The 10,575-nt window shown below is 42.0% G+C and overlaps 1 protein-coding gene across 1 annotated transcript in view; it reads left to right on the top strand.

Moving 5' to 3' along the window:
- Positions 1-272: 272 nt before the first annotated feature.
- The window catches only part of SYT13 (synaptotagmin XIII), a 14,546-nt gene continuing 4,243 nt past the window's right edge, over positions 273-10,575 (top strand). Inside the window, exons 1-4 of the mRNA XM_010189539.1 lie at positions 273-455; positions 5,521-5,743; positions 7,237-7,371; positions 8,979-9,289. Coding sequence (XP_010187841.1) covers positions 273-455; positions 5,521-5,743; positions 7,237-7,371; positions 8,979-9,289 — 852 coding nt within the window. The remainder of the gene's footprint in view (positions 456-5,520; positions 5,744-7,236; positions 7,372-8,978; positions 9,290-10,575) is intronic.

Raw genomic sequence — 10,575 nt, 5'->3', positions numbered from 1 at the left:
TATGAAAATTGCAGGCACCACAATCACTATTTTCTCTACCTGACCTGGAGCAGAAACTCCATCATCAGGATAGAAAGGTAGCCTTGTTGCCTAGCAAAGGTGAGATGATTTATCTCTGTCTCTAGATTGGTCCCTTTTCTTCGTTGTTTTTAGACTTCCAAGGAGAATGAAGCCAGGCTAGAAATCAGAGTGGATGTACAAGAGCTGCTCTCGCAGGGAGGAGAAGGAGTCACAGGGTTTCTGTGCTTTTTGTGCCTGTGCAGCACAGGACAATGGTTTTGTCTGCCCCACTTATAGCCCTGGGGGCTACCTTAGGGACTGCAACTAGCATCCTTGCCCTCTGCGGTCTCACCTGCTTCTGCAAATGCAAGCAACCTGGGAAAGGACTCTCAGAAAAGGACCAAGAGGAGAACACGGAAAACACTAAGCCCAGTGTGCTTCAGCCAGTCCAGCAAGTAAGACACAGTCTCTAATTAATTTACTCTGTGAATTTTTCTTTAAATGCAGAGGGTGGGAATGCAACTTCTCTGTTAGGCTACTCAGCATGTGATTTATGCTGCCTCTTTATCTGCGTACTGTGTTCAGGATGTAACAACATGATAATGGGAGGAAGAGTGCAGGAAAAACAGACAGGAGCTGGGTGACCCCCAGAATTACCAGAGCAGGAGACAGCTGCCACATTGCCAAAGAGAAACCTGCTAATGGCAAAAATAAGGGAGGAGGACAGGAAATACTGCTTAGCTGTCAAGCTAGATCACAAGAGAAATCATTTTCTGAGGAGAAGACTAAACTTTACCAGGTGGCATACAGCATTGTAAAGAGGAGATGACTCCTGCTGGAATCTCCTATTAACAGCTATTACTCTAAATATTCATGATTTCTTATGGTTCCTGCAGGATAGTTCCCTTTCAACAGCTGGTTTCTTGTGCAAACCATCCCTCCTCCTCCCTCTGCGTCTCTAACTGGCGGGACTAATTACATGTGAATTATAATAAAATGCAAGTGAGAATCTAGAGTGTGATGATTGGACAATCTCATCACACTGTGAATTGCTTTTTCACTTACTATAAGAGCAATGTGGAATAGGGATAATGTCAGGCATCCCTGTGTGGTCTTTCTTCTTGTTAGAACAAAAAAGCCGTGATTGACTCCTGAGCTCAGGACAAGAGAGAGCAAGGGGAATTATAGGACCCTTAATGAGAAGCTGTCCTTTAAAGGGACATTTTTGACTGATTTCTTTGGTTGACTGTGGTCTTTAGCATGAACTATAGCACTGTTCAGTCTCTGAAAGTATTACCTGTTGGTTGTTCCTCTTGATGGTTTTTTGTGCTTATGTCCTTTTCACTTTCATCTAGCCATTCAACCAAATGATATACCATAGCAACCAATTCCAAAGGCCAGTCTTTCTTTGCCTTTTAATTATCTGAGCTGTCTATTATTTTTGTATTATTAAAGAATGTAGCAGGAGTCCTAATTGAACTTCTCTGTAATGTTTATAATGATGTATTCAGTCTGTCTCTGGCTACCACTCCTAGGCTCTTATTAGAAAAAAGCCCTTGCATCCTCATGCCCCTCTTGCAGTTTGTTCTGAGGAAAGATGACCAAATCTACTAACTGTATTGTAAGATTTGGTGCAGATACACAGAGTTGCATTACCAGAGCTTTTGGTTGCCGGGGGAAGGAAAGATAGCTCCACCGACCATGGATTAGTATCTGCCCTGAGTTTAGGACTTCTCAAGAGATTGCTGCCAATTCTGAGCAATCATCCATGAACATGGTGAATAGCTCCTAGTACCTGTTTGCATTTTCCTAGGATGAATTTTACCTGCTATCCTGTTTGTTCTGTCATGTCATTTCCAGGCTCCTTTCTTGTCTTTTCTAACTCATACAGGGAATTTGCCAACTCCTGTATATAAGGATGTGCAATAATGCTGAAATTTTCCAGGTTTACTGTTAAAATTAATAAGAAAAGTGTAACTTTGACAGTCATATCACTTTGCATAACATTTTTTCTAGACGTTGTCTGGAACAGCATTACCCACAGATAACTTTACCATCAGCCTCTTTCTACAAGGTACCTTTTGTTGTTGTAATCTTCTAGCTCAGAAGTCTCTCAAATCTTTACCTTAACCCTATCCTTGAATTGGACATTTTTCTTTTATACAGCCTTTTGGAAAAAATCTTGGGAAAGTGTTAATCCATCCTGAAGCTTTTCCTCTGGGGTGTCATCCTGCTTAGATGATTGAAATAAGCACTAAGTCACCATGAAGTCCAATTAAGCCTCCAGTACCCAGCAGCTATTAGATTATGGTCCTCACAATATTTCTACATTCTTCAAGTTTTACCATAACTTATTCCAGTATCTGATCAACAGGAGATAAAAATTATTCAACCTATCCTCAGTGTATCACTATTACCTGAGTGATTGTATTTGTCTAGCATTGTTGACTTTCTAATTAGAAGTATTATTTCTAATGTTACTGGGGTTTTGTTGGATTTTTTTGTTGTTTTTTTTTCTTTTTTTTTTAAAGAAATCTGGCCAAATTATAGCAGTTGAATGAACATTCTGTCACAGAAAGTGCAAAATGTTCTTTGTTTGCTTATTCCATATGTCTATCAATTCTTTCCAATTAAAATAGTTTTCTTGCCAGGAACATGCTTTCTCCTATGCTGTCACTGATTCTGAATCAGTCTATATACCTTGAAGGAATGAATCTCAAATTGAGTTCTGAGCTTGTGAAGTTTTATCATCTGTGTCTATGTTTATAAATTGTCCTGTCAGGACTTTCTTCTGACTACATTAGTACACTGTATGTCCTAGTCAGTGCTTGGCATACTTAATTATTGAAGCCTGTCAGGACCACTGATTCTGATAAACAGAGATGGCAAAAGAAAGATGAAGCGAGACTTCATTTTATTCACTTGCCATGTCTCCTGTGACAGAGATGCTTGTATTTGCCGTAGACAGAGGCTCCCCAGGGACATGTCCTGCATATGTGAGGAAGAGTTCAAACACAAAGATACATCTACAGAACAATTAAAAACAGCTGTAAATTTGCAAAATCTCAGCAAAGCAAGCAGGATGAATATTCTTAAACACAACCAGCAATGGCAACAAGGTGGTGCATTGTTTGAGTGACACTGGGCAGGAACCGAGAAGGGTCAGTTGCAGCCTCCTTTCTACTTTTGGTTTATTTGCTTTCATGAATTTTATGCAGAACTACCTAAACACTTCTGCTCATCTCTTTATTTAAGATACTGCTGCTAATTTGCAAAGGGAACTTCCATAGGGCACTGCTGTGTAACTAGATTAGCAGACAGTGCTTGGTAACAGAGCTGGCAGCAAAAATAATAAACAGAGGCAGATGCAGTTGGAAGAGGGGGTGGGCTAGTCCCACTGAGCTTGCATATGTCTCTCATCTCTAATTCTGCAGAGCAGACAGACAAGAGGAATATTTAGACCCAGTGGAGTTCTTAGCTGTCGTGTGCTGATGGATTTCCTGAGTAAATGTCTGGCTTGTAGCAAGTGAAATAAAATATTGTACTAACAATAACTCACATTTGTATGGTGTTTATCATCCCAAAGGATCCCAAAGTGCTTCATGTGCTCGCAGCACACTCGATGCAGGTATAATGCTCTGGTGTGATGGTCAGTGACTGAAAGGACAGCAGCTTTATACAGCAGAGGCTGGCCACCATGGCAGGCACTGTATGTGTGTTAGGAGTAACGCCTTTGCAAAACAAAAGCAACCTGGTTTGTCAAGCTGTTGTCTAGTGATTCCTGACATATTTTCTTGGCTGATCTGCTTTAATTTTAGAAGAATGGAAAGCTGCATTTAAGATTTGGATGAGTAACTTCAAATATCCTATGTATTTTAGGACTGATGAGGCTCACATCTCTAAAAGAGGGATCTCACTTACAGACCCACACTGTACAGTTTACATAATATCTAAACTCAGCTGATTGCCAGGTGGAGATCTGCACACAGTGACGTCTGTCTTTCTCAACCCACTTGTCTTTCAGAGCCCTTAAAATTAGATAAGACAAAATGCTGTGTTACATAGGGCACTTTCCAAAGAATGATGCCCTGGCTGCCTTGAGAAGATGGAGTCTCTGACCTAATTAGTTCTTTACCACTTCGAAGTGCACGTAACCATCGTGCTATGGTCTCCAGAAGCAGATTAAGACTAAAGAGCTAAAGCACAAGACTGCTCTCTTTCTTTAGCTCTATATCTTGAGGAATAGGCATGCTCCCTCAGGACATGTGAACTGGGACCACAAAGTCCCAACACAGACAAGTGCTTCAGGGCATCATCTACATTCATTATTAATAGGAAACAATGAGACTAATGAAAAACTTTAATTACAATTATAAACGTTTTCTGGCTCACTCTCAATCTAAACCTAACAGAATATATTGGCAGACAGCAGGGTTGGAGAGAATCCCACTGCACAATAATCAACCAAAATGGCAGGTTTAGTTCTGCTTTTTGTCTTTTGTGTTTTGGAAACATTAATAAAATCTGTTTCAAGGGTCAGGGTCATTTGCTAGTCAGCTTTTGTTCTTCCTGGTGATGAATCTAAATAGAAATGAAGCAGGAATAATTTCAGTTGGATTCTTTCTTGGGACATAAGGAAAAAAGGACTGTTATATTCCACTAAAATATTTTTCATTGTTTTGGGAGAGCAGTAATGACTTTGTGACAACCTTTGCTTGGGCTGCCTGAGCATCACACTGTCTTTCAGGTTCTTTTGCTCATTCCATGTTCACAATTCAGCAGGGAATTGAAATGTTAAGAACAAACTCAGACATAAATCCCAATTTAAGTCCTGGTGTAATAAAAGGGAAATGTATGTCTGAGGGTCAGGTAGGGCTCTGGTCCACAGAGCCAAGGCATAGTCCAAAAGGCAATGACCACTGAATCAACTCCTCTTGCTATGCCATTGCAGGGTTCATTTATTCAGCTCTCCTTTGTCTTATTACACCATGGTTGTACTTGCTCCAGGTGACTGTATGATCCATGCCTTTGCCTTCTAATGCTTACTAAGTACTCATATAAAATGTTCTGAAATCTGTGGGTGGCTATAGCCTCTTGATCTTGGATATGACTTAAAAAAAACCAGAAACCAAAACAAACCCATACCTCAATCATAGCAAAATGAACTTCATGGTTGATTTCTGTGCTGAAAGAAAACATAGACTTATGAAAGAAGGAATAACTGGTACAGGAACAGAGGAATAATAAAACAATAAGGACATATCTTTTTCTTGTTGTGAAAACGAAACATCTGTAGAGGAGTAAATGTGAAAAGCCATACATCAAGTAGAAGGGTATTGGCTTTGGCAAGAAAAATCTCTGGACATACAGGCAGTGGTTTCTACAACCCAAGAAACAATGATGGTATGAATTATCAGAGACACCATCTTTTCTCCCTTTGTCACAGCCAATTTAGCATTGAGAGAATCAGAGGAATTACTCTACTTGGTCCAAAGTAATAAACAAGGTTTTAATTTTCAGTTCAACGTTAAGAAAACTGCAGAGCCAGTCCAACCACGAGCACTCCTGAAGTTTCCCAACATTTATGGCCCCAAGCCAGTAGTAACTTCGCCTGAAATTGTTAACTACACACAGTACTCGCTGAAGACAACAGAAGAACCAACTACTGTAAAACATGCTGGTTTGGATGAGAACAGAATGAAAATACAAGTCAGTGAAGAGCTGTTTGTTCTCCCTCAAAACGGTAGGAGCATTTGGGCTTCAGACAAATAATTGCTTTTCTGGGTGTAGATCTCTAATACTTCTGTGCATAATGTGATTGTAGGTAGAGAAATAAGTGTGAATGCAAAGATATTTTGTGCTTTTTGCTCTCTTATCATGAACATTCTTTCTTCGGTGCATGTGTTTAATAGAAAGTAGTCATGGAGCTCATCAGGACATTCAGATAACAAAGCTGTAGTTGTGTCTGGTTGTAATTTTGTTTTTAGCTGAACATCTTTTGTGTTGAAGAAACTGTCTCACCGGAAGCAGACATTTTGTATTTAGTATAGTTGTATTTAGTGTAGTTGTATTGAGAGCAGTTGCCAGAGTACAGAAGAAATATCTGGCCAAAAGTAGGCAGAGTATCTCCTCCAGAACAAATACTAGCTGCTCAGAAACTGTCCTTATCAGGGACATGAGCAGCAGGGGTTCAAGCTTCTGCTTTATTTTCTCTACTGCTTTTTTCCCATTGGTTTGATGAGATGGTCTTGGCTTGTTTAGATGTGCAGTGAAACCAAAGGCTGACACCTCAGACATTTTTGCCAAGCAGAATTCTTGTTTTCCAGCCAGCCCAAAGGGTAACATGCCAAAGCTTGGAACACAAGATTCCTACAGCCTAAGAGAAAATGCAATGTTAATTATATACATCTGGCAGCGTGTCTGGGTTGCTTCCATACTGATTTTTACCTTCACAGCTGCCTTTTAACAGGATAAATTACTCTTACGTTTACCACATTAATAAAACCTTCCTGAAGATTTGCCAGAAACACAATGCCATCTGTCATGATTTTTTAAAGATAACTATTTCTATTTTTTTAAAAAAATCACTTGAGATTATATTTTTGTCCTTCTGGAAGGATGATTGCTATATTCACCTCTCCATCCTGAGACTTGTGTGTGTGGAACAGAAAGTACCATGGGAAGCAGCTGCATTGGAGGAAGAGACTGAGCCACATCCTCAGGTGTCAGGGAGAAGATTATAGGGAGGAGAGGCTGAAGGATGACGGCTGCATGTAGGCTAAAGCTTTCTATAAGTGTGTTGGTCTAAGAGCCTCTCTGCACTGCTAATGGCACAAGCAAGTTTGCTTCCTGCTGTGCCTGATTTCATAGCTCACATGTTGCTGAAATAAAGCAAGAATTATTGCATTCTCCTATTGGTGCCACATTGAACTGCTCTGGACTGTGACTGAGATTTTTAGAAGGAAATGTGCTGGTCCCACTATTGTTTTCTGTGTGAATCAGAACTGACCTTGCAGCTGTGGCTTCTCTTTTAGTCTTGCAACTTGCTTTATTTCAGTATGAAATATATGCCCAGCTTCAAAATCACATGTGGCGATACTGCCTCACAGCTTCCCAAGCTCATTATCTTCAGCCTGGTCAAGTGCTATGGAAATCAAAAGTCGAGTCAAGACAGGGTGGATTTGCTCTCCTTGGAAGGAGGAGGCCTGCTTGCTAAAGGGGCTATTTCATTTCCAGGTGTGGTAAAGGATGTGTGTGTCACGGAGCACTTGAACCCCAAGAGGGCAGCCAGCTGTAACCAGGCCCCCGAGCTGCGCTACTCCCTGGAGTATGATCAACAAAAAGCCGAGCTGCGTGTTGCCCTTCTGGAAGGTAAGGAGCAGAGATCTTCCACTGGTAATTTTTCATCTGGAGGGTACAGGACACTTGTTGATTTTATAGACAGTTCCTCCCCTACTTCAAAATAAAAGTGTCCCCTGGACGTTTCACTGGTTCTAGGCTTGCAGAATAGAAATATTTGGCAATGTCACTGCTTGAAGTGACCGTGCAAGAAATGGCTTGGGAACAATTGCCTGCACAGCTCAAAAGCAGAAGTCAGGAACCAGCATGGCCTTCTCCAGTTCCAGACACGATACAGAGCAACTTCTAGTTGTCTTTTTTTTTTCCTCTGGGGACAGTGCTATCTCCTTCCTTTCTATTTTCATTCTTCAACTTGACCCACTCCCTACTGCCTCTTCCTCGAGTCAAGTCAGAGGCTGAGCTGGAGATATCAGACTTATCTTGTAGGTCACTGGGGAAGGTCCTTCTGCCTGCGCCTGGCCAGGCAGCAAGGCTCCGTGTCACTCCCTGAAGTGGGAACTGACAACTGTAACAGTTTCTCCACTCAGGGCTGGAGCATCATCAGTTCCTCTGGGAAAGCAAAATAAGCTGACTGAATAATTCATGCACAGTGTAGATTTCTCTGGAAACCTAATCAAATCACACCCTCTGAAGCAAGAACTGAAAGGGTGCTAAATGGCAGCCACTGCTGTTACCAGCAGCAAGCCCACAGCTTCCCTCTAGGATAGACACCTATGCCTGTGGGCTGCCGCTTTGGCTCTTCTGCATGTGTGCTCCTCTCTGGCTGCCCCACTGCCACTTGGGCAAGATCCAGCTCAGCTCCCCAGCTCCGCTCTCCTGAGAAACCTGGAGACCTTGGTGAACCATGAGACCTGGAAGCTCAGGAGCTGCTGTCCTTGGACTGGATGCAGCAAGGACTTCAGTTTTGCCCAAAAAGCCATACAGTGTTATGATCCCTTGGAGGAATGTGTACTCCTCTTGCTGCAGAGAGGGCAGTGCAGCTCTATTGATGCAACTTGAGTGTGAAATGCTATTCTCACTCTAGGCTTTTCAATAGAACAGTGATATAAAATTAGGGATTAATGTCTCTTGACACAGATCTTTTGGGCTGTGGGATGACTTCTGAAGGAGTCATTTACCACATGCTGGACAAGCAAAATGTAATAACCCTTAGGTGTATCCTACACTGGCATGCACGGGTGGATGTGTACCAAGAGGGAGGTCTCTCCCATCTCTGATGTCTGTAACTGACCATCCTGCTTTTAAAGCTTTTGTAAGCTTCCCTTGTGAGCCAAGGTAAAAGTAAATGAGAGGTGCCCATCCCTGTGCCATGCTGTGTGTCATCTCATTGCTGTTCTGCACCTTTCAACACAGCATGTTTCCTTGAACACAGCTGTTGCTCTCTCAAACAATAACAGAATCCTTCTGCAGTGGGAAAAGGACAAAGACACTGTGCAGCATAAGGAATGGTGTTCCACAGCATGGGCTCACAGCTTAGTCTGCCCCGTGCAAGCAGGAACAGGGGTCAATGTCTATGCAGCTTGTTTATTTTATGGTTCTCATGAAATAAGCAATTTAGCCACAGATATTTCAGGTCTGTCTTTTGTGAAAGGTCCTTACAATCAATTGTTCTTTTCCAGCTATGCATGGCAGAATGAGTGGGGACCAAGATGCTGGCTGCCATTGCTACATACTGGGCACCCTGGTAAGCAAGTCTGGTATTGCTGAGGCCCAGACAGAGCTGAAGAAGAAGGTCCTTCACACCCTCTGGGAGGAGGTCCTGCGATTCCCATTAACAGAGGAAGAGATGCCAGAGGGGACACTGAGTCTCACCCTGAGAAACTGCGACAAGTTCTCTAGACATAGCATTGTGGGGGAACTCAAACTGAGCCTTTCTAACATGGAGTCATTTGGGATGGCCCAATGGGAAAGACTAAAGACCCCAGAGAAGGTATGGACTCAGTCTATGTTGGCAGTCTGGAAATTCTAATGATTAATTGTTTGGACAAGAGAAACTCTTTTCCAAGATGGCTGCATGTCCATGGGTGCTTTTATTTGTTTGGAGCCAGGTTTATTGAGATGATGTGTGACTGCAGAGGTTGGTCTGTAGCTAACCATTTCAGAAAGCAATCAAAGGCACATCAACCCTGCCCTTCCATCTACAGCTCCCAGCAGTTAAGATGTGTCAAAACTCCCTCTCCTCCTCCCTCAATTACATAGCCATCTGACACTACCTGTAATTCAAAGCTTACAACTAGAAAAAGTTACGTGAGTTTCTGTGAAGTAGCAATGAGGGACTGTGGTGGCAAGAGCTGAAATACCAGCGAGCACCTGCAGAGCAGGATGGAGGGGCTCTGCAGAGCTGGATGCGGGTAGGGCAGATGGTGGCACCCCAGGGACTCTTAAGCTAGGAGTGAAATACATTGTTGGGAATGAAATGTTTGACTGAAAACCATTTATCCTTACTGGGATCAATGCAGCAGTGCTATTTATTCTGGGAGATGTCAAAGTATCACTCACTGCATTGTGGTGGTTTTCTTCGCAAAAATTTTGCATCTTGAGTATAAATGAAAATTGAGGGAAGGATTCCAACACTACTTGAAGTGGGTACAGGGGTTGTTTCATGTGTACTTACTTCTTGCACATTTCCTCAGGAGCCTTTTCCCAGCCGTGAGCTAGGTTATCTTCTAGCAGCAGTAATACACTTAACAAAACGGCAGCAGGACACTGCTATTGTTGCTACTAGCGTCACTGAAATCAGGAATAGAAAAACTTCTTAACACCAATGTAGCATTAAGAAGCAGGCATTCTCTATTCGATGTCGGGTGTGAGGGGCATTATTTATTCCATCCAAGCTTGCACGAGTATGGTCACTTTTCTTAGCATATTTATACACAAAAGTTTCAGGATTTTGCAATCTAAGTTACAATGATTGGTTGCAATATAAGTATAATTACAATGCATTTAAATATTTGCTTAATCATTCTCAAATCAAACGCACTTTCGTACAAAGGGTCTTTTGGTGGTCTCTGGTGGTCCCTGGCGGATCTGAAGAGGTAATCTTACTGTTCTTGGTTTTTTAACTTTATGTATTAATATCTTAATTTCCCTTATCAACCAGTGTCTCCTAGTCTATCTGCAGTCCTTCAAAATGTACTAGAACGTATCAGTGTGCCAGGATGTTTTGGCTCCAATTACTAAATTGGCTCCAATTATAAAGAAAACATGTTCTTGAGT

The sequence above is a fragment of the Mesitornis unicolor genome, unplaced genomic scaffold, assembly GCF_000695765.1.
Source record: "Mesitornis unicolor isolate BGI_N332 unplaced genomic scaffold, ASM69576v1 scaffold8378, whole genome shotgun sequence".
Taxonomy (NCBI): domain Eukaryota; kingdom Metazoa; phylum Chordata; class Aves; order Mesitornithiformes; family Mesitornithidae; genus Mesitornis; species Mesitornis unicolor.
This window is presented reverse-complemented; position numbering and strand designations above follow the sequence as displayed.